A 25120-nucleotide genomic window follows, 5' to 3' on the forward strand; every position below is an offset into this window, starting at 1 on the left:
TTCAAAAAATCGCCGAATGCGCGTAGCGTACGCGCACGGCGTAAACTGAGAAATTCCGCGAGGAGAAATTCCGCGAACTTCGCGTAACTATTATGCGTACCGTGCGCGCACGGCAAAAAAAAATTTCAAAAAGGAAAGCTTAAAAAAAAATAAAAAAAATTGTGAGGTAAGGTTGGCTCTTAAAAGAGCCGTTGGGTTAATACAGGGATGGAGGAAAGAAAGAATGGGAATATTATGAGCGTCTACAAACGTGGTGGTCTATCTTATTGTTAATAAGGGAAACACTGGTCTCCCCAAAAACAATAAGACCACAACACGTTGTACACCTCATTGCAACCCTCCCAAATCGAGGGTTAATGTCCAGAGGAGCAGAAGAAGGTGATGCTCCCACCTCAGAGGAAGGGCTGAGCTGAGCTGCCGATGATTTACTCGGCTGAGCTTCTGAGGTTGGGCTCAGGTGACTTACTGAAGAGTTTTCTCCAGTATGTCGAGCAAAGGTCCTGGGATGTCTATCCCTAAGGTGTCTCTTCATAGAGTGATTTCCAAAGGAATACTTCTTCCTTGGATCTCCTCTAGATAAAACACGGTCACAAAGTGTGCAAGTGACCAATGGAGCATTGACCTTTTTCTGCCCCTCTGGAGAAGTAAAATACTCCCACACAAAATAATCCTTTTGTTTCCTCCTTCTCTGTCTGATGATGGTGCTGCTAGGCTCACTCTCAGAAGAGGTCTGCTGCTCTGCCATTGTATCTCAATGTCAATTCAGCTCCTTCTCCTAGGGGATCTCAAGCAGTAATGAGGGGAATGGGTGTGGTGTGGGAAGTTTCTGGAACTGAAAGTAGTTTCAACCAATGAAAAGTGTTCTTTGTGGATCACATGACCTACCGTGCGCGCTCCGTGAGCTTACGGTACGCGCTAGTAAACAAGTACGCATGCGCAAACGTGACGCTTACGGAGCGCTTACGGAGCGCGTACGTAAGACGCACTCGCGCATGCGCTTTACACGCCCCTGCGTAACCGCGACGTTGCTTCCGCGCAACGCGCATGCGTGTACGCGTACGTCACGTACGTATCACGTAAGCGCACTGTACTTATGACGTACGGAGCGCGTAGCGTCAGCTTACCGTACGCGCATCGTATCACGTAAGCGCACCGTACTTATGACGTACGGAGCGCGTAGCGTCAGCTTACCGTACGCGCACGGAAAAAAATGCATAAAAAAAATTAACCATTCCATAATGCAGGATATAGGACATATATTATTTTATACATAGGTTTACCAAAAATCTCAAAAAAAAATTAGCATTTCAAAAACCGTACAAATTCACTGAAAAAACCATAGGTTTCACACACGTTATAGTTAGCTGGACATTTCACTCGTAAAAAACCAATGAAATTCCCCCGTTATAGTTAGTGCAGGCAACTATAACTCATGCGACCGCAATCCTCTGTTGATGCTAATACTGTATCTTTAGCTATACATATATTACAAATATTTATTTTTCAGAAAGACACATATTTAATCAGTGATGTAATATCTGACGTCATCAGCAGAGGATTGCGGTCGCGTGAGTTATAGTTGCCTGCACTAACTATAACGGGGGAATTTCATTGGTTTTTTACGAGTGAAATGTCCAGCTAACTATAACATGTGTGAAACCTATGGTTTTTTCAGTGAATATATATATATATATATATATATATATATATATATATATATATATATATAATATGTTCACTGAAAAAAACCATAGATTTCAGGGGCGTTATAGTTAGTTGGACATTTCACTCGTACAAAACCATGGAAATTCCCCCGTTATAGTTAGTTCAGCTAACTATAACTCGCGCTCCTGCAATGCACTGCTGATGACGTCACATATTTCATCACTCATGACATGGTCAGAGCCATCACTCATGACATGGTCAGAGCCATCACTCATGACATCACTCATGACATCATCCAGTCAATGTGTGTTTTTGTGAAATTTAAATATGTTTTATATATGCATATGTCGAGGTCGATTGAAGAATACGTGGGTATATAAGTGTCTAAATGGATGATTTTGTTTATGTGAAACTGATTGTATAACTGACTGATTAAGTGTATTTTAGTGAATACATGGGTTAGTGAGTAGTCTTTAAATGTGTAAATATCTGTATCAGTCTCTCACTTTGTGTATAAGTGGCAGCATGGGTTGGTGAGTAGCTACATGAGTGTCTATATGGGTTATTAGTTGTTTTTTTGAGTATCAGTATGAGTGTCTGTGTGGTTAGTTGGGGGTATTACTTTGTGCATAGATGCATGAATGAGTGAGTCACTGTTTGTATGTGTTGTAGACAGCATGTGTGCAGGACTGTATGGGTGGATGAGTGTGTGTATGGGTGTGTTGGTGAGTGAATGACTGTCTCAGTAGTGTCTTTATGAGTAACTACATACGTTTTAAACTAGTATATGTGAGTACTGGTGTATGTAAGTGAGTATATGTGAGAGTGAGAGATTGGAAGAGTAGCTGTGTTTCTATAAGTGATTGTTAGAGTAAGTATGTGTTAGTTTCTGTAGAAGTAAGTGTATGTGTATAACTGTATAACTGTATACGGAAGTAAATGGATGTTTGATACTACTTTGCATGTGTGACTGTGTGTGAGTAACTATGGATGAGTGGCAGTGTGTAAGTGTATGTATAGGTGTATGAGTACATATGATGAGTGAGTGCATGTATGAGTGACTGTATAGGACTTTTAGTGAATGTGTGTAGATCTTGGAATTAATGAATGGGTATGTTGCAACTGGTATTGGTGTGTCCATTGTTTTGAAGATGGTATTTTGTATTTTAGAGTGTGTATCAAAGGTTATATTGGGGTGAGAGGAGGTCTGCCACTCTATCACAAGGATGATGTCGTCAGTGATGTAATCAGTGATGTCATTTGAGATGTCATCAGTGATGTCACCGATCATGCCATGAGTGATGTAATATGTGACGTCATCAGCAGTGCATTGTGGGGGCACGAGTTATAGTTAGCTGAACTAACTATAACGGGAGAATTACTATGGTTTTGTACGAGTGAAATTTCCAACTAACTATAACGCCCCTGAAACCTATGGTTTTTTCTGTGAAATATATATATATATATATATATATATATATATATATATATATATATATATATATATATATATATATATATATATATATATATATATATATATATATATATATATATATATATATATCTTTGAAATAAATAATAATTGACGGCGATTCCAGTCGTGAAGACTGCACCACTCGTAAATCAAGAGGCCACACAGACACAGAACTACTCGCAGCCTGTGCAAGGGAGAGCAGCTTGGCTTATTTAATTAACCGGACGTCATTTTCCTGAAGCCCACTGTGGGCCAAGAAACAATAAAAGGAAAAAAAAGAGACGAAGAATCTGCAGCAGCATAAAAGCCACTTTGGAAAAGGAGGCGCTTTGTACTACACACCCCAGCATGCAGCATAACAGTGAATAACAATAACCCCACCTATGGGTGGTGACATCATGTGCTTTAAAAGGGGAGTGCTCTCCAATAATTATGCTACTACAGACGTTTTTGCCCGTGAACAAGAAGAGAAGTCTTCGAAACGCGTTGGGCCTCATTAATGAAAGAAAGGAAAATGAAATGCTGGTTGCCTTTAATTACTGCTCTGGAGTGCGTCTTCGAATGCAGGAACTTTGAAATATATATATATATATATATATATATATATATATATATATATATATATATATATATATATATATATATATATATATATATATATATATATATATATATATATATATATATATTACCTACTGGCGATAGCCAGTAGGTAGTTATAGTTAGGACCACGTTTCCATAGGAAAACCTCAACATTCTATTTTGAATAACTTTGGCGCCGGTCGACGAATCCTCGCGAATTTCTCAAAATAGGTGGGGCGCTACGCTCAGCTCCTACCCTGAAAGTCTCGGGGGGATTCGTCAAGCGGGGGCTGAGATAAAAGGGGGGTCCCAAAACGCGTTTTTCCCATGCATTTTTCCATAGGACCTTTAGAACGAGCTACAGCCCGAATGGCTGAACAGAATTACTCAAAATTTGGCAGAGAGGTAGTCCCTAGGTCAAGGAAGTGCCTTTTGTAGGTTTGGTGTAAATCTGTTCAGTAGATTCTGAGAAAATAGCCTTTAAATCAATATATATATCTGAGCCAGCTTACGGTACGCTTACCGTACGCTTACGGTAAGCGTACGGTGGCGTGCGCGAGCGCGATTCTGATTGGCTCTTAGATCTTAGTAAACATTCGAATCGGCCGAAACCAGGAAGCGGCGGCCGCCATTTTGTCTCTCGCACTGAGAGAGATTTTTAAAATCGGAAGCCCAAAAACATGTAAAGGGGCTGTTTTGACAACTCCCTCCCACATAGTCATGTGGAGGGAGTCCCCAAACATCCCCCAAGTGCAAAAACGGTTTTATTTTTTTTTCGGCAATTTCGCGGGGTACGCTTACCGTACGCTTACGGTAAGCGTACGGTAAAAAAATAAAAATAAAAAAAACACTATCCACACTTACCCCACCCCCTGTGCTTTTGGTGGCCGAAGGCCACCAAATGTGCTGGGCTTATTACAATGGAAAAAAACACTATCCACACTTACCCCACCCCCTGTGCTTTTGGTGGCCGTAGGCCACCAAATGTACAGGGCTTATTATAAGGGAAAAAAACTTAGCATTTAAAAAACCGTACTAATTCACTGAAAAAACCATAGGTTTCACACACGTTATAGTTAGGAATTAGCATTTAAAAAACCTTGCAAATTCACTGAAAAAACCATAGGTTTCACACATGTTATAGTTAGTGGAAATTTTACTGATAAAAAACCAATGAAATTGCCCCGTTATAGTTAGCGCAGGCAACTATAACTCACGCGACCGCAATCCTCTGCTGATGACATATGTGTCTTTATGAAAAAAAAATATTTGTAATATATGTATAGCTAAAAATGTATGGAAGAAGACATGGGCAAATAAGTGTCTAAATACAGTATTAGCATCAGCAGAGGATTGTGGTCGCGTGAGTTATAGTTGCCTGCGCTAACTATAACGGGGCAATTTCATTGGTTTTTTATCAGTAAAATTTCCACTAACTATAACATGTGTGAAACCTATGGTTTTTTCAGTGAATTTGCAAGGTTTTTTAAATGCTAATTCCTAACTATAACGTGTGTGAAACCTATGGTTTTTTCAGTGAATATATATATATATATCTCCATACCCACCCAAGCAAAGCCAAATACTAAAAGTGTCTAGCACTAAAGTATACAAAAAAGTGATGGTTGGAATGCTTGAATTGATCTCCGCCACTGGTAATTACGTAAGTCGCATCCCGATCCATCGTTTTGCACACCATCTCACCTCAGTTTGGACTCGGCTAATTGCAAATCAGTGTTGACCCTGCTCCAATTCGAACAGTCTACCCCAAACTGTCAACCCAGGTCCTTCATGAACCACAACACAAGCAATCCAAACACTAGCATTCCATCCATCGCTTTTTTTTTGTACACTTTAATGTGTTGCTCTTAGTGGGACTAGTATGTCCAGGTGTGGGTTCTTGCACACGGTCACTGGAACCAAGCTGTACCCTGCTGATGAGCCAGGTACAGAGCAAAGACGTTCCTGGGTTGTTTGTGTTTCGGTCTAATTTCCCTGGCTGCATGGGTAATGTAGTTTGACCTGTTTTTTGTTGGCTGCTGAAAGGAATAGAGAAGATGGGAATAATCCTATCTTCCAGTCCGACACAGAATCTGGTGTTAAAGGGAGAGTATATAATACTATCAAAATGTAAGCACTGAGAATGTGGTTCCTTTAGTGTGATACTCTAAATGCATGTGTTAGCTAATATGACTATTCTCTGTACACCTTAATGTTTGCTTAGTTAATGTTTGTGTAATTAATGCACTCATTTGTAATGCTTTAATAAGCACCTGATCTCTTTGAACTTTGTGTATAAATGACAGTAGACAACTCTGAGTGGGATTCGCAAAAGGATAAAGGTCAAAAGCTTGAAACCTCTCAAATTGCATCCCTGCCTGCTCCTGTTGATGATAGTCTACATTGCCAAACTCAGCAAACAGGTGGAAATAACAGAAATGTTGAACCATTTGAACCAGATTCAAGTCTTCATAACATCTCAAGCTCTACTAGTGAGTACTGTGCATCTTTTATTTTCCTATTCCCACGAAATGCTTTTTATAATGGGCTATATTTTTCTCAGCTAATCTTCATGCTTGTATGTTTACTCTGCCTGAGCCAAACATTAGTCCACACTAAATATGTTAGGTTGATTTCTCTCTTTCTCTCAAAATATGTTTGTGTGAGGCTGTTCCTTGCTCGTCACAATTATGGCCTTTGCTTATGAAAGTTAGACCTGCTGGTTATGCATTTATTGCAGTGCTGTAAACCTTCACCCAACCTACCCGGGGTTCCTCTTCTGGCACCCTCTTTAAATTTGAAAAACTCATTATACTCACCCAGTTTGAAGAAATATAATTTATCTCAAATTATGGAAACTCTCACACTTCATTATTCCATGTATGCCAATGTCTGCACTGGTCTTCAATGGAGAGCGTGTTCTACCAAAAGTTTAGCAAACTCTGGACCTAGGGGGGTATGAATGTTTTACCATATGTCAGCCTATAATTTACTTAACTCTCTTATCTGATGATAGGTTTATGGTTCCTGCAAACAAGTTTTGACCTTTGTATATGGGCAAAACAGATTTTGGCGATCTATTGTTGTGGATTTAGCTTCGGAAGGGGGACAGGAGATGTGCACGTGAACGGCTCGCGGTGTTTGAGCCCAACGCACATCGCACCGGTGTCGGCTTTCCTTTGTGGTTGCGGGCAGACGCGTTGATGCCGCAGGCAGACACACCCTTCAATGGCAGTTATTTTCCAATTGAGCCACAGGCAGACATACACGGCGATGGCACTATCTTCAACTTCAGACAGGCACTTACACTAATGCTGCTTGTCTTTATATTCAGGACATAGGTAGGCACACATGCTAATGCCACTTAACACCAAAACCACAGGCAGGCATGTGCCTTCAGTGCACAGTTGGGCTCAATTAATATACATTTTGGCGTAATGTAAACACTTTGAAAGTGAACGTGTGACATACAGAGCCCAGCTAAATGATATTGATCAGTTTAAGACATCACGCTCCTTAATTGTGTATATTACCCCCACACTACACCGGTAACTTGCCTTGTACTTGATCCAGGGGTGAAGATGTCGCAGGACTGTCCCCCTGCATAGTTCCCTCAACTCGTCGCCAATATAAACATACGGGAACAGCATATACTTAATTAAAAGCTTTATTTTCAACATGACCTCTCCAGCTCATCTCAATGCTCACCAGCTTCTTCTGTTCCCAATTCCAACCTTCCCTTTTAGATCTGACATTACATTTTATGGTAATAGCTCTACATTTGGTTTCTAGCTCCCATTTTTTGGCTTTGTTTATTGGCTTTACTTGCTTTAGGCTCCCCAGCTCGAGTTCGTCCCTCCCATTGTCCAAGTCTTATTTACTGTGTTCTTCCATGAACCCGCTTCCTGTAGACAGTGTTATTGTCTGAGCATTCAGAGACTGAGGCCAATTGTCAGGCTGTGCCTCCTGAGGAGCTTGGGGTTTATTTTTCCATCTCTGACTTCAAAGTGAGAGGATTTAAGCGACAATCATGCTTGAAGGCAATACAGATTTATTTTTATTTTCAAGCGCACAACAAAATTGAAATGTCTAAACTGTGCTAACCAACAAATAAATACATTGGGTAATGACATTTCTACAAATTTTCCTTTGTACTTTGTATACTTTTACTAGTAAAACTGTATGTGAGTGCAAATGTAAAGGTAATTTCAATTGAAAATGGGTTATCTGTAATGGCACAATACTACTGTATCATGCATACGCCCCATTGCCCCAATCCACTCTGCTCCACTCCATGCCACCGCACTTTACTGTGCTCCACTCCACTATGCATCACTGCACTCTTCTCTGCACCACTCCTATATATGCAATACCACTCCATTCTACTCTATGCCAGTGCACTCTACCTCACTCTACTGTACTCTACTATGCACACTGCACTCTTCGCCACTGAGCTCTGCACCACTCTGCGTCACTCCACTCTATACCACACTACTGTGCTCCTCTGCACTCTACGCCACTGCACTCTGCGCTACTTTACTCAAACAATGCACTCTTTCCCAATCTAATCTCTAGTCTACTCTCACTCTGCCACTTCAATCATAGCTATGCCACTCTACTCCATTCTACACTATGCCACTGCACTCTACCCTGCCCCACTATGCTCTACCCTGCAGCACTCTACTTTACTCTGAAGCACACTCATCTTTGTTTCTCTTTTCTCACACACACACACTTAGCAATATTAATTCGGTACAAACTGCATTCCCAGGTTATTTCTTTCTTTTCACATACACACACGTCTCTCTCTACCTCTTTCTCTATCTACAGCCTATTATTTCTTTCCACAGCTCAGAACGGCACTTTCAACCAACTTTTTACACAAATTGCAGGCTCTCTTCCTCTTTAAAGTACAAACAGCCTCCCTCTATTATCTGTTTGAAATTCTCGCGCTCTCTCTAGCGCTCTCTAGCGCTCTCTCTAGCGCCCTCTCTAGCGCTCTCTAGCGTGTTCAACCCACATACATTTAATATCACTTTCTTTTCTAGAGGTACTTGCGTCCAGGTTTCCTTGGAACCTCTCAACAATACAAACTTGATCTAGTTACACATTCGTTATGTTCACTCTCACTTTAATTTAGCCACTCATACTTTCTTTAACTACCACTACCTAGAAACACCATCGTTCCTTACCAATAAACAACATACCACATAATTACACTACACAAATACCATCCACATCACACACAAATACAGAACTAACAAACAAAAGAATTAACATATTTCTAGTACACAACACCTACATACACTACACTAAAAAAACACATACTTAGAAAGCATTACCAATTACAACGTCAACCGCTCTAGCATGTGCGAGACCTATTGCATTGCAAATGCTAGTTTCTTTTCTTGACCATCTGGTGGTTAGTCCATCCCCTATGGAATGTCACACACCCCCCGGAATTTTCTGTGTCTGGTCGTCATCTTCAAATTATTTTATTTTTTATTTTTGCAACTGTGGTTGTTTAAATCTTCCTTCTTTTTGAAGTTGTGTTAACTTCTGTTTGTACCCCTGCATTTCTGGGGAGGTGGGTTGCTAGTGTGTGAATCCAGGAAACTCTTCAAGCTGCAAAAATACTGGTAAGTAACCATTTATTTTTTTTATTTTTTTTTGCAGCATCAATCGTTTTCTGGATTCAAATGCTCTGCATTGATTACATAGCAGCATTTGTCTCCCTGGGGTGACTAGATTTAAATGTGCTTGAGTTTGCAAACTGGTGCTCTTTCTGTCCCACCTGTGCTATCTTGTTTTAGTATGTCCACTCAGTGTTTTGTACAGGTATGTGGATGACCATGTTGCATCCATACAGACATCGCCATTAACAGGGTTGTTGCACCCTGCTTTCTTGTGAAGTGCCCCCTGGGTCGTGTAGGTGAAGTTCTCCCTGCCTTTGTATAGCAGATTTGGAATGTCTCTACTATCCACCATGCAATGGTCCCTTTCACTACTGGTGTGCCCTTGCTTGCTGTGGTAAAGGTACCGATGAGTTGGTTGCCCTTGCTTATTGTCTTGGTCTCCTATGGGTAGTACATGATGGCACCCTGTACGTCCAGGGTGTTTAACATCCTTTCGGCCTGGGATTTGGGTTCTTGGAAGAAGGCTGGTAGTTGGATGTTTGGTTAATGTGCAACTGTGACCCTACCTTTAGTAGGAACTGCCGGTTTGTTCTTGGAACTACCTTGTCCTTGTGCATCTGAAGATATTGTTCTAAGATGGTGAGTGCTTGCAGTTTGCTCACCCTGCAAAGTGATGTGATCAGTACTAGGAAGGCTGTATTGGAGGTGAGGAACATTTTTTCTGTCTACTGCATGGGCTCAATGGGTGTGGTCATTCGTATTGGGTTGTCAGGTTCCACATTGGCATTGGTGCAGATCTCAGTGGGGCTAACTTCTATGATCCTTCAGGAATCTTTTCACCACTGTACTATTGCACGTTGTGCCACTGATGTATGCAACTATTGCGGCCAAGTGTGTGCCTAATGTGTGAGTAAGGCTGTTGTCCAGTCAGTGGGTGAGGATTGTGGTAAGTTCTGTCCTTGCCTCTAGCTTCTCTTGTCCTTGCACCAATACATGTATCTTGTCATCTTGTTTGTGTAGCTCTTCAGTGCACTTTGTGTCCTTGCCTACCTAAGGATCTCCATCATTCTGTGAGGGAGTTGAAGGTGTCTGAATTCTAGGTATTCAGGAGCAATGCTGCCAGATTGTGTGACTGGTTGAGCGTGGCATATCGTCCTAATCTGCATCAGTAGCATTTCCTGCTATAGCCTTATGGGTATGACCTGTCCCCTGGGCATCTCTAGCAGGTCAGAGTACCATGTCTGTCTGGCTCACTGTTTGGTGACTGGTATGAATGAAATCCTTGATTATTTGACTTTGTCCAGTACTCCTGGGATTAGGGGAATTGTTGGAAAGGTGTATCTTCCTGGCCATTTTCTCGACATGTCATTCCCTTTGGACTGGTTTTGTGCAAATCTAGACATAAAGGCTAGTCATGTTGAGTTGTCTGGGCTTCTGAACAGGTCCATGCTTGTACCTGAACATGCCTGAAAATGTCAAGTACAGCTTGTTTTATCTCCCACTCATGGGAGGGGTTTGCTTGTCTACTTGGTTTGACTGCTTCTCTGTCTTGTCCTCCTGAGAGGTGTATCGTCACCAGAGTTGTTTCATTGTAGTGCTGACTTCCTTATCTTCAGTGCCAAGTTTGATATTACTTGGTTCCTCCTTGCTGGTTGAGGTGGAATATTGTTGTTGGGTTATCTGTCTGAATCATAACTGTCTGTCCCTTCATTTGTGCCTATCTAGACTAAAAGATTGGGGTAAATACAAACTTTCCCCAATTGGTGATGCTGAACAAGCAGAAACACACTTCCTTTCAAAAGTGGGTTAAACTTGGAAATCAATTTTAAATAACTGGGGATCTGGGTGACTAATGATGCAGAGACCTGGTACACACACCATTTGCGCAGGGTGTTGATGGGGCTTGGACACTTCAACTGGAAGGCATTGCCATCGTCAAAAATAGGAAGAATATCTGATAAAAATGATCTTCCCAAGATGCGTTTATAGCCTGGAATACTGTGTCATCTGAAAGAAAAGATGTGACAACCTGCACTCCAAATTTATATGGAAATTGGTGGGCAAAATTAATCAATGTTTATCAAAAGTTGTAAAACAAGGTGCTGCCTTCGTTAAACCTGCTAAACCCCAAACAGGCTTGAAATAATGCTACAAAATTTTCAAACAAAAGTTTAAAGTCAAAGGCGCACTGTTCACTGGCCCAATAAGGTGCTAATGTTTATCAAACAAGGTTCAGGAGATTCAAAAATTCGAAACAACTTCAACAACATCAATACAAAAATATCAAGTGAAATACACTCTGCGGTGACAAGGAACAGTATGCCAAGACGTCCCAGTGCAATCCTAGGAGGAAATCATACAAATGAATCCACAAGAATTGAATGCACATTACATAACAGATGTCAATACTATTCCAAATGAACTCCAAAATATATATCAGTCCAATGTCTGGAATTTTCTTTATTTGCTTATTCCATGTCTTTTCGAATTAAGCAATGCTTTCAAATCAACATCATGGTGTCCCAATGCATTTCGGTGTGAACACCTTCGTCAGGGGAATGCTGTAAAAATATATATGCATTGTGTATAATACATTTCCCAAATACAATCAATAAAGGCATTTGCAAATGTAATTCAAAACTTTACAAAGTAAAGACTCGCAAACATATAACAATGTAAGGCTTCACATCCAGTTAAAAGCGTTTGAAAACCATGCAGACAGTTATGTGCCATCCAATAGGATACTGAAGTGTCCCCGTTAGTAGCCGGGTGCAAAAAAAGGCGCAAAATTAAAAAAAAACTCTAGTGGATACTGCCCATGTCCAAATAAACTCCACCTCACCTTCCCAAGTGCAAGAGCAACCGCACCAAATGTGCTGAATATGCCAGATTTGTAACTATAGAGGACTCACCTCCATGCGAATCTAAACAGCTGTGGTGGAAGTTTAGTCAGCGTGTTGAGGAAATGTCCCTGCTAACTAATGTGAAAAAAAGAAAAAAGGAGAGCAACAATTTATGGTCAAAAGTCTTGAGCCTAAGCGGTCACAACGGGTAAACACAGTTAAGAAATCCCACTTACTTTGTGACTGCAAGTCGGAAACGTGCTCTGGAGATGCGCTTTTCGCACGAGATTGTGCAACGTTGTGTGCCAAAGGTATCTGTGTGAACCATAACTATAGTTATTACGTGCCTCCAATTCATCACGCTCTATCTAGATTAAAAAATGTAAACAGCCGAAAGGCGCATACCGCCAAACTGGATCCAATTACCTTCATAACGTGGTGTCTACACGCATAAACAGTGTCCGGCCGCTTCCGCTGCTTACAGCCGAGCGTTTACCTGTACGTGCATCAAACTGCCATAGATGTAGAAAGAGGACTGCCTCAAATTGAGTGCAGGCCTCGGAAAAGTGGAAAAAAGACTAACCGAAGTGTATGAACAAAACTATAAAGTGCTTGAATGAAAAAAAATAGATATTAATCCTTATATACCTGATCATATCAAAACGAGCAAAAAACAAAATGAAACAACAAAAACTATCATTAGATATAACGACACCAGGACACAGTCCCAGTGTCAAAAGTGCTGTAAAAAATTAAATGAAAAAAGAGGGCTGACACGGAACAATACCCGAATCTAACAACATACAGAGTATTACATGACCTGTATTGTCAAAGAGTGAAAAAGATCAAAAAAAGATCACTGTTCTGCATATTTTTCAAAGGCCCATTCATGAATACAATATGACTGTTATCCAATAATTATAACAGCTCGGTAATGCACATACATTAATGAAAAAAACATATTTTCACAGAAAATGTATAAATTCAATTTTATCATTCAGACCACTCGGACACAAGGTTCTTAAAAAAGTATCAAAAAAGTTTCTCTTTGTGCCAAATGTTTGTGGGGATCAACATGTGGTAATACCGATACCTGCTCTAAAACAGTGAAGCGTAACTGCGGTATGGTGTGTTTGTGTGTAGTCCAGTGTGCTGCTAGGCACGATTTCATGTTAGCTGTACGAATTGAGCTTTTGTGCTCAGTAACCCTTACTTTTATCTTCCTAGTGGTTCGCCCCACATAAACAAGTCCACAGGGACATTTGATGGCATATATCACCATCATGGAATTACAATCAGATGTGTTTTAGCTTAATCAATTTACCTATATGAGGATGTGTGAATTTGTCTCCAACCATCACATTACTGCAGTGCCCGCAGTTATAACATTTTCTCATACCCAATTTAATGGTATCATCAAACTGTTGAGTTTTCTTACCTAGAATTTTCTTAATGTTTTTGGATCTAGAAAATGCAAAAATGTGTGTCATGAAAAACTTCTTTAAAGTCATGCTCTTGGTCAATGATCTCCCATCGTTTGAGAATGCTATGTTTGATGGCAGTCGCCGCTGTGGAATATTTTAAAACGCAGACCTCTCGTTTAGATTCAGGTTTCGTAGTTTTTTTCAAAAGCTGCGATCTTTCCATGCTATACACTTTGTTTAGCCGAATCTAAAACTTGTGTGGGATAACCTCTATCCAAATATTGTTGAGCCAGTATGTCAATGTCTAATTTCCCTTGAATATCATCGGAACTGATTCTACGAACCCTAATAAATTGGGATAATGGTAAGTGATTCTTAAGAGCAGGTGAGTGAAAACTATGATAGTGTAGTGCATTATTCCTATCAGTTGGCTTCTTAAAAACACGAGTTGTAAGAGTAGTGCCTTTTTTCTCGATGAGGATGTCGAGGTAGTTGACCGTCGTGGAATTGATGGAATGTGTAAATTTTATGTGTGGGTGACAGTCGTTCAAGGTTGCAACAGCAACTTAAAAGGACTGTTGGGTGCCTCTCCATAAAATCAAAATGTCATCAATGTACCTGAGGTACAACAGTAAATGATCAGTCCAAAGATTGTTGCTCAAGATGTATGTATCCTCAAATTTGGCCATAAAAATATTGGCATATGTTGGTGCCCCAGTAAAGCCCATAGAAGTGCCAGTCTTCTGCAAATAGAATTTTTGTTTCCATGAAAAATAACTGTGGTATAGACTGAACTGCAACAATTCCAAAAGAAAAATGTTGAGGGATTCTTCATAGTTGTGTCTGAGCAACATCCATTTTAATGCATCAATGCCTTCTTGGTGCGGAATGGAAGTGTACAAGGCTGTTACATCAATCGTGCCCAACAGGACTTCACTGTCACAGGGTAACGTTATCTGTTGTAATTTATTAAGACAGTCTGTGGTATCTTGTACATATGTTATCCAATTTTGAACCAAAGGTTGTAAAAAGTAATCTATGAACTTTCCCAGTGGTTCATGTAAAGAACCACAACCGGCCACAATGGGGCGGAATGGGGGGTTCACCGAATCCTTATGCATTTTTGGGAGCATATATATGTGTGGTCTTTTTGGGTACTCAGTTGGATTAATGAAAACACTTAAATTTCTGATTACTAAGATCTTTGGCTCTATTCAGTATTTGAAGTAACGTGGCTTGAAAGGTACGAGTAGGGTCTGTGTCCAAAACCATGTAGGTATCAGTATCTAATACATATTGATGAACTTTAGATTCGTAGTATGTGGTGTCCCTAACTACCAAAACTCCACCCTTATCTGCTGGCTGAAAAGTTAAATTTAGCTTTTTGGCAAGGTTCCATAAAGTAGCCTGTTCTTTTTTTGGTTAAATTACTTCTATAACACTCTTTTTGATGAATGAGTATAAGATCTTTTTTGACCAACGTTTCAAATAAGTCAATTGCTTTGTGAGATATAGGTGACATGAACACACTCTTAGGTCTGAATATATGGGTGGAAGTCTCAGAAGCTGGATCAGTAGATTGGTCTTGCATTACGTGGTGAAAAAACCAACGTAATCTGAGTTTTCGCGTAAATTTAAATAGTGCAACTTCAGTTTCTAGTTCATTTGTGTGGTATGTAGGGACAAAGGACATGCCTTTATTCAGTAGTGCCCGCTCATCAGATGTTAACTCGACGCTTGAAATATTCATAACTAGTTCCGCTTGGGGTTCTGTCGTGCTCCGTTTGTTTTTTTTGGAGCCTTGTCCCCTCCTGTTTCGTTGGTTTTTCCTACTAGTTGTTCTTCCGGCGGGTGATTGGTGGTTCGTCCTATTTCTAAAAAAGAGGACTGCTTAGTTGTACCACTAGTGGAGGCTGTACTTTCAGTAGAAGTTGTAACGAGGGGAGTGCGGTTGGGAAGTGTTTCTTGCTCAGTTGCTATACTTTCTTCAGAAGTAGATGCATCTGGTTTTCTGAAAGTGTGTCTCTGGGCATACACATCCGCCCAGGTATAAACTTCATCTAGTTTATAATCTATAGCGTCGCGCCTAAATTTGCGCAATTTCCGATCATGAACTTCTTTGGCATGTTCGTCAAGTTTTTCATTGAGGTCTTTCAGAGTGTGTTGTAGCTCATCAGATGACAGTCTTTGCGAAAGGTCATCCTTCAAGTCTTGAATTTCAGTTTCCAATTCCTTAAGTATCACAGACAGTTCTTCAATGATCAATAAGATCAGGTCTAAGGAGCACTTATTAAGGATTGCAAACCATTTGGTCATAAAAGGCTTATTAAATTTGAACAACATGGGACGTAGTGCTATGCGTAACCCTCTTGGAATCCGCTTGGCCTTGTGGTACTGAATGAGTGTGGTAGCATGGAGTCTCTGATTGACTTCCCTTCTGAGGGTATATTGTAGTTGTTTGATCAATTGGCTAGTAGAGCCGGATGGGGCCTGAAATGCCCTAGTTTCATCTATAAGAGAATAAATGTTTTCTGCTTCTTCAGCTGAGTAACCCTTTGTTTCAGCCTGATTTGTGGTCAAATGTGAAATGTCGTCAAAATCCATGCCTGGGTGCTGGTGGTCAGAGGTGGGGCTAAAGTTTAAATCACAAGAAAAGATGTGACAACCTGCACTCCAAATTTATATGGAAATTGGTGGGCAAAATTAATCAATGTTTATCAAAAGTTGTAAAACAAGGTGCTGCCTTCGTTAAACCTGCTAAACCCCAAACAGGCTTGAAATAATGCTACAAAATTTTCAAACAAAATTTTGAAGTCAAAGGCGCACTGTTCACTGGCCATCTACCATTTAGTATGTTTCTGGAACTAGACACAGGGACTTGTTCTCTGGTTTGGGAAGGAAAACTTAGTTTAGTTGAATTGGCAATGCCAAATCTCCCTTGGTTAAACTGCGGTCTCAGTTAGCTGGATTTGTTTCTTTACTATGCTTCATAACAGTTACAGCATGCAGTACATTGGTTCGACAATAACAAATGGGAAAATAATTCATAATCCTGAATAATCCAGCAACACCAACCCTTGACTTGTTTGTAGTCCTTGAGTACTCTGTGGAGTACCCCCTACTTGGCAGAAGAAACCATACCTTTGGGCTCCCATCGTTGTACCGATATTGCAGGCAGAGGATGTCTATTCCAGGTCTTCATCCTTGGAACTGGTTTGGGTTGGTTCCCCTTTCATGTATCCTGGCCAGGCCATTGTCTGCAATGATGCTCTGACCAGCAAGACACCCTACAGGTGAAGTACCCATCACAGAACTACAAAAAAGCATGAGCAGGCTGTACCCACCTAGTTGTGACCCCTCACAGAAATCAGGAAGACAAAATAATTTGTGCCCCTTCAATAGACTTTCCCTTACAACACACACTTCAGGTCGCTGCACTCTCTGCCATCCACTTAACAGCAGCTGCAGTCAGAGTAAATTGCAGCCCAGTGTATCAGCAAAGGCCCTTGCACTTGTAAAGAAATCACGCCTCCCTTTACTCACCTTAGCGTCTTGTGCAACCCCCACTCCCCTCCTACGGCTAGCCCCTCTCCCATCTAGGAGGTACCAGCAATACACATTTGCTTTCTGGGAAAGCAACTTCTCCTTACCTTGTACTTTGGTCCAGGGTGTGGACTTCCAAAATGAAGCTCGCTGGGCTGCATCAATTGTGCACAGCACACTGTCAATCCAAGCACACATGTATGATGTATGGGATTTTTGCATTCAAGATTTCGGGTTCGTGAGCAGTGGAACTTGAGATGAATGGGGATGTAACGTTCATGTCTCAAGGTAAAAAGGACTGTCACTCTCGTTCCCCAAACATGATTCTGCTTGCACTATTGCTCTCCACACATTAAAACCATGACCAGGGTGGTGGTTCTGTCATGTCGCTACAAAGGTGTTTGGTGCGCCCCTCCCAGTTTAGGAAAAGGTCCAGAATCGATAATTGTCAAAGAACTGGCATTAGTCACTGCTCATACATGGGATTCGTGTGTGGCATTACAAAAAGTAAAAAATCGGTATCACTAGTACACTCCGTTTAGGCGCGCAGAGCAGGGGACAGGACTGTACATCATGCAGGGGACGTTCTTTTCACAAAGGATGGTGGACAATTTACTGGAGGGAGCACAAAGAAAAACTATGAAATGCAAATAAGGCTGGCATCTTAAGGCTTTGTTTTAGCCAAAGGACGCATAGCTATACATTGGGCAAACCCAGATTCCTTCATCTTGAACAGTGAAAAAGGAAAGTGATGTAATGGCCATTGCTGAAGAGATGCACATGAAAAACAGAAGTATGGATGATAAACTGATGGTTGATCTAATGAAGTAGGCCCATTTGACTCACAGAATTAATAGACCCCACAGTAATCAACCAGCTTGAAGGAAGTGAGTAAATTAAAGGAAAAACATTTGGAGCGTAAAATGGTTTCTTAATCTAGATTAAGATGCCCCTAGATGGACGTCATTGTCAATTGGTTTACTAGATTGTTTGGAAAATGTAATTTGATGCACAATATCAATTGCTTCGTTTTCTGTGATGTACCTGTACCTATTTATGTTGAAGATAAAAACTTACTAAAAAACACACACATATTATTTTATTTATTTTCACTGAAGAAACCAAAGGTTACATAGACCTAGTTAGGCACAAGTTTCACCTGTACAACTATAACTTCCCGCAATGCACTGCTTATGACCTCACATAATACATCACTCATGACCGGGTCAGTGGCATCACTGATGACATCTCAAATGACATCACTCATGACATCATCCACTGACTGTGTTTTTAAAAAGTTTGAGTGGTAAATATAAATATATATATATATATATATATATATATATATATATATATATATATATATATATATATATATATATATATATATATATATACACGTTGGACTGCAAGTACCATCATGCAGCTTACCGGAGTTCAGCGGTATTAACGAGTTCCACCTGGTTTAGAAGGAGGAGCTGAGAGACTGGTTTTAAGGAGTGGTCTCTCACTCAAAGGCAAAGCTATCAGCCGTTGAGACCGGCACTGAAGACGGCCATTCCGGCCAGAAACGCGTCTGCCATAGCGTTTCACGGACTGTATGCAAGCGCTGTCAAGCTCAATAAATTGCTTTTGTCGAATTCCGGAGCTGTGTCTTGCTTGCTTTCATTCAGAGTGAGCATTGGTGGTGGAGATATAGCCGGTTTGCTGAGCCCGGCACAGGACACGCCCTCCCGGTCAGGTGCACCGCGTCTTCAGCAAAAATTTTGGTGCAGCACGAGGAGTGTAAACGCGGTGCCCCCCCGAGCGAAAACTACTGCCACCAATGCTGTGATGTGCGCGAGGGGAGAGAGGAGGCAGCGAGAGGCTGCCTGACAAGGACAAGGACAAAGACATCAGTGGGAGCAGTATCAACTTATCCAGGAAGGCTGTGGCAATGTGCATTCCAGCACCATGAACTTTGGGGCATCACTTGATGTTCTGGGAGCCTACACCACTGTATTAGGCACCACGTTGGACTGCAAGTACCATCATGCAGCTTACCTGAGTTCAGCGGTATTAACGATTTCCACCTGGTTTAGAAGGAGGAGCTGAGAGACTGGTTTTAAGGAGTGGTCTCTCACTCAAAGGCAAAGCTATCAGCCGTTGAGACCGGCACTGAAGACGGCCATTCCGGCCAGAAACGCGTCTGCCATAGCGTTTCACGAACTGTATGCAAGCGCTGTTAAGCTCAATAAATTGCTTTTGTCGAATTCCGGAGCTGTGTCCTGCTTGCTTTCATTCAGAGTGAGCATTGGTGGTGGATATGGATATGGATATGGATATGGATATGGAGATATATATATATATATATATATCACATACCACGAGTTGCCTCCAAATGACGAGGCCACATCCCAGCATGTTGAATCCATTTTATTCCAAGGATTGTCTCAACCAAGTCGCAGCACACAAATATGGCCAAACGCGTTTCGGGCTTTGGACGCCCTTGATCACTGGCACAGGAAACCCCAAAGCAAAAGCAGTCCACTTGAGCACAATAAATGTCCCGCCCATGTGGGCGTGTGCCGCAGAGAGTTCTGGTTATTGTGGTCCGCTAAATTCAAACCCCAGTGGGCGCCAAGGGATCCCCAAATTCACAGTCTTACCCCAGTGGCACACATGGGCGGGACATTTATTGTGCTCAAGTGGACTGCTTTTGCTTTGGGGTTTCCTGTGCCAGTGATCAAGGGCGTCCAACGCCCGAAACGCGTTTGGCCATATTTGTGTGCTGCGACTTGGTTGAGACAATCCTTGGAATAAAATGGATTCAACATGCTGGGATGTGGCCTCGTCATTTGGAGGCATCTCGTGGTTTTTATATATATATATATATATATATATATATATAGTATATACACACACACACACACAGGTGTATTGATGAATCAGTGAGTGTATGAGTCCCTGTGCAGATGATTCAGTGGGTGCGTGACTTAACTGTATAAGTTAGTGATTAGGTGTCTCAGTGAATGTATGGGTGAGTGACTAGGTTGTGTGAATGTCTATATCAGTCTGTCAGTTTGTTTCTAAGTGGATGTATGGGTTGAGTGGGTACGTGTGTCGCTGTAGGGGTGATTGATTGGTTGTCTGAGTGTCTGTGTGAGTGGGTGAGGCGAGTGACTTCCTGCATGGATGAGTGAGTCAGTGGCTGTATGGTTTAGTGAGCGCATCTGTGAGGGGCTGTGTGGGTGACTGAGTGTGTGTATTGCTGAGTCGATGAGTAAATTGATGTCAGTGGTATATGGGTAAGTAACTGCATATGTGAAAGGCAGTATAGGTGAATGTGGGAGTATATGAGTGATTGTATGTGTGAGTGAATGTATGGGTGAGTGTTTGCTTATGTCAGTGACTGTATAGGTGAGTGAGTGTGTTAGTATCTGTATGAATAAGTGAGTAGGTCTGTGTGTAACTATAGGTGACTGACAGTGAGAGTGGCTATATGGGTGGATATATTAATAGCTGTATTAGTGTGTGAGTTGGTGTAAGAGTGGCTGTATGGTGAGTGGATGTGTGTGGAGACCTATGAATCAGAGTGGGTGTGTAAGTACTGGTTTGGGTGTGCCAATGGTTTTGAGAATGGTAGTGTTGAAGTTGGGGGTATGAGAGGGTATATTGGGTTGTGAGTGGGTGCATCTTGGATTTCTGTGGATGATGCCATCAGTGATGTTACGGACCATGTCATGAGTGATCTAATATGTGAGGTCATAAGCAGTGCATTGTGTGGGCACGAGTTATAGATGGCTCGGCTAACTACAACTGCTGAATTTGTCTGGTTTTGTACAAGTGAAACCTGAACCGAACTATAAAGTCTCTGTAACCTTATTTTTGTCAGTAAATTTCTAAGAGCCAAGGGAACTTCATCCCCCAACTAATAGTGTGCCAGGTGGCACGTTTATAGAGTGGTGGAGAAAGTGGGAGAGCAACTAAAAACCTCTCGGCAAACCCACTGTGTGAGACTTGCTGAAGATAACGGGAGAGGTATTTGGGCCCCAAGGACCCTCAATAGCCAAGGATACTTATTCCCCTAGTAGCAGTGGGCCAGGAAGAGTATTTGCAGAGTGGTGGAGAAAGTGGGTGTGGCCTCCTACAAGGTCTCAGCTATCCTGCTTACTGGAGGTAGCAGGAGAGGTTGTTGGACCCCGAGGACGCCCTCGGGGGGGGGGGGGGGTGCAACCACCCTATCATGTTACCTCCAGTATGTCCCACACAGCAGGATTGCTAGGAAGTCTTCAGAGGCCACGCCCCCTTTCTCCGCCACACTGCATACGCGGCTCGTGGTGTACTCCGGAGAGACCTTGGGGCCCAATAAGTCCTCCTGGTACCTCCTGTAAGTCCTACACAGCGGGATTTCTGAGAGCTGGTCTGAGGACCAGCCCCCTTTCTCCACTACTCTGCAAATGGAACTACTAGTTAAAAAACCATAGAAAGTCACTGGAAAAAAAGGTTACAGGGATGTTATAGTTGGAAATTAAAATTTAAAAAAACCATAGAAACTTACTGAAAAAAAAACAAAGGTTACAGGGACATTATAATTAGGGGATTGAATTTTTAAAAACCTTAAAAATTCACTGAAAAAAAAAACAAAGGTTACTGGGACTTTCTAGTTAGGCTGACATTTCACTCATGCAAAACCAGAGGAAATTCAGCAGTTCTAGTCAGCTGACCTATAACTCGTGCCCCCGAAATGCACTGCTTATAACCCCACATATTACATCACTCATGACCTGGTCAGTGACATCACCGATGACCTGTGCCTGCCCCTTGCATCGGTTCTTCAGTCCCTTCTTTAGAAATAGGCATTGGATAGATCAGAAGCTTGTCTGGATTCATGTGAGGCAGGGTCCACACAAGCAGCAATATGGTGCATTTTACTCCAGTGACTGCATGAGCTTTTTTCAGACTGTGGGGACACAACAAAAGTGCTCACATGCAATTTGGTGACAGGGTCATGTTAGCAGTCCAACAGTTCCCTGTGGAGCTATAAAGCATGTTCTGAAAAGCTCCTGCCAGGTGCATAAGGGTAACACAGATATAATGTGGAAGAGTCTTGGAAGGTGCTGTAGAGGGGAAGGCGCTTAGTCACGTTGACAGTATGAGGGTCCAAATAATGAATACATGCACATAAGCTCTAATTGCCAGGGTATCAATTGCATTACAGTGCTGTTATGGACAAATCCTCAATAGTGAGTCATAATGATTAAAGAGGAATATATGCACTTAATTTAGATGATTGAAACCGGTAATAAGGATCTTGCACACATGGAGTAAATTAATACCATATGTTACTCTGTTTGTAATGGTTTGCACAAATATTGTATCTACAGTGGCCTTTCTGGAGAACAAAAATTGATTGAAAGGCATTGTAATGGAATGTATTGACTTAAATGTAGCATAGGTCGAAGCAAAGGGAAGGAAGTGGGAAAACAGTGAACAGATCACTTGCATCCAACATATCTGCTAATTAGCTTAGTGTCCACTTTCAGTCCTAGGATTCACAATGTTGTGGTTTAATGCACATGTGCAAGTAATGTTTGAGGCACCATTAATGAGGATGCCCTCTTAACCAAGTTCTTTTTTTTTTTTTTTTTTTTTTTTTTTTTTTTTAAGCAGAGCTCCTTCATCTTTTTGATTTTGACTCTTGAGCAAGGCACAGCAGGATGGGGATGATCGAAGGTGGGGGTTGAGATGGTTCTCTTCCCCCTTTCATTGCTCAGGCCTTGCATGTCTGAGCCTTCACTCCCTTTTAAGTAGGCCTTGATGGCCAACGCCTCAAAACCCTCTTCTACCTACCTGTGAATAGGCAAGTGGCCAGGCATCAAACTGTCTCCTGGCAATCCAGATATCCTTTTGGTTCAGCCTACACCTCATAAAGTGAATCCTAGTTCATTTCCTGTGGCTCTTGTGGATATGGAGTCCAAGAGGACCTCCGATTGTTGGGGCTCTCAACTTTATTTGACAGGAGTACTGTCTTGAACTCACTCAAATATGACCAATCATTCCACCCGTCACCACAAAATTTTGACTGAACATTGGCAACTCCTTCAGGAGGAATTACAAGCCCTCCTCGCCGGAGGAGCCGTAAAGCCAGTTCTGAAACAATACAGTAGAAAAGGGGTTTATTCCTTGTACTTTCTCATCTCCAAAAAGGACGACTCTCTAAGACCCATCCTCAATCTCAGGCCTTTTAACGAATACATTTTGTCGACGCACTCCCACATGGTGACTCTACAGGACGTCCCACCACTACTACAGAAAGGCGCCTTCATGACAGCCCTTACTCTGGACACCTATTTCCACCTACTAATCCACCCAGTGCATTGAAGTTACCGGAGGTTTGTGGTTAGTGGACAACATTACCATGTCAAAGTACTTCCATTCTGGGTTACCACTGCCCCAAGGGTTTTCACCGGATGTCTGCCTGTGGGAGCAGCTCATCTCAAGTGGAGCAGCATCTACGTGTTAACTTAGTCAAACGACTGTCTAGCGCATACCCAGACCACCATTAAGACCTTATATGGTATAGGTTTCACAATCATTCTGACCACATCCCACCTCCAGCCACTTGAAGGTACAGCCTTTCCTCTGGGGCCATCCTAGACTCAGGGGTTGGGAAGACATTCCCCACTCCAGCACGAGTGCAAGCCTTCCAATAAGTGCTGCCTCTTTTTCAGCCAGATCGTCAAGTAACAGAACTGTGCTGAGATTGCTTTGGATGATGGCGTCTTGCATAGCCATAGTTCCTCATGCCAGATTGCACATGCGTCTATTACGGAAGTGCTTGGTAGCACAGCGGTCTGTCTCAAGTGGAGGGTCATCTGGAGGATCTTGCGTTGGTTTGGGGCTGCACAAATTTGTCTCTGGAGTGGTGGAGCACAACCTGTTAAAAGGGTGGCCTTCCTTGACTCCGTTCCGCTTGAGGCCATCGCCACGGACATCTCACTCATCGGTTGGGGTGCACATATTAATCATTTCACCCTTCAGGGGAAGTTGGCACCTGTCCAAAAATCACTCCACATCAACCATCTGGAACTGCTGGCTATACAGCTTGCTCTCTGGGCATTTTCATGCTCTCATACAAGAGAAAACAGTCCTGTAACGCACCAACACAACTGCCATGTTTTGCTTCCAAAAACAAGGACACAGACCTTCAACACAGCTGTCCAGTGTGGCATAGAGCATCTGGCTATGTGTGATACAGCACAGAGTAACATGGTCATTCAACACATTCCTGGAGCGAACAACCATCTGACCGATCTGTTCAGCATAATGTATCAAAGTCCATGAGTAGGAGCTCCCCACCCGGATCCTAGTTTCCTACATGCGGAGCTGGGGGTTCCCACAAATAAACCTGTTCGCCCCTGCAGAAAATGCAAAATGCTCAAACTTCGCCACCAGGCTGCCTCACCCACAGTGCATGGGCAATGCACCATGGATAAACCAGTCAGGGATTTTTGCCTACGCTTTTAAACGCCTCCCACTCCTACCATTTGTGATACTGAGGCTCAGCCAGACATCCCTCGCTCTCATTTTAGTAGCACCAGCCAGAGTGCACCAGCCATGGTGTACCATACTGCTCAAACTCTCTCTAGGTCCCCATGAGAAACTGCCCAACAAGCTGGATCTTCTCACACAAGTTCGCAGCACTATCCGACATCCCAAGCCGTAGCAATACAACCTAGTGATTTGGCTCCGGAGTTCATAGTTTGGTTATCTTATCCTCTCTGAGGAATGTATGTCTATTCTGAAAGAAGCACGCATGCCCACTATCAGGGCTTTCTTCGCAGTCAAATGCAAATGTTTTGTACTCTGTCTTCTCAAATGTATCAATCTCCTCACAGCATCTGCACAGGACATTGTCTGTTACCTGCTCCATCTGCAGAAATCAGGCCTTGCCTAAACTTCTATTAG

The 25120-nt window shown here is 42.1% G+C and overlaps 1 protein-coding gene across 2 annotated transcripts in view; it reads left to right on the top strand.

The window, feature by feature from the left end:
• PDE7A (phosphodiesterase 7A) overlaps positions 1-25120 on the top strand; it is a 1104576-nt gene that overhangs the window by 313278 nt on the left and 766178 nt on the right. For both annotated transcript variants that reach the window (XM_085605526.1, XM_085605527.1), the window contains exon 4: positions 6031-6216. In XM_085605526.1, the coding sequence (XP_085461652.1) occupies positions 6031-6216 (186 nt within the window). The remainder of the gene's footprint in view (positions 1-6030; positions 6217-25120) is intronic.

The sequence above is a fragment of the Triturus cristatus genome, chromosome 5_1 (genome assembly GCF_964204655.1).
Source record: "Triturus cristatus chromosome 5_1, aTriCri1.1, whole genome shotgun sequence".
Classification (NCBI taxonomy): Eukaryota; Metazoa; Chordata; class Amphibia; order Caudata; family Salamandridae; genus Triturus; species Triturus cristatus.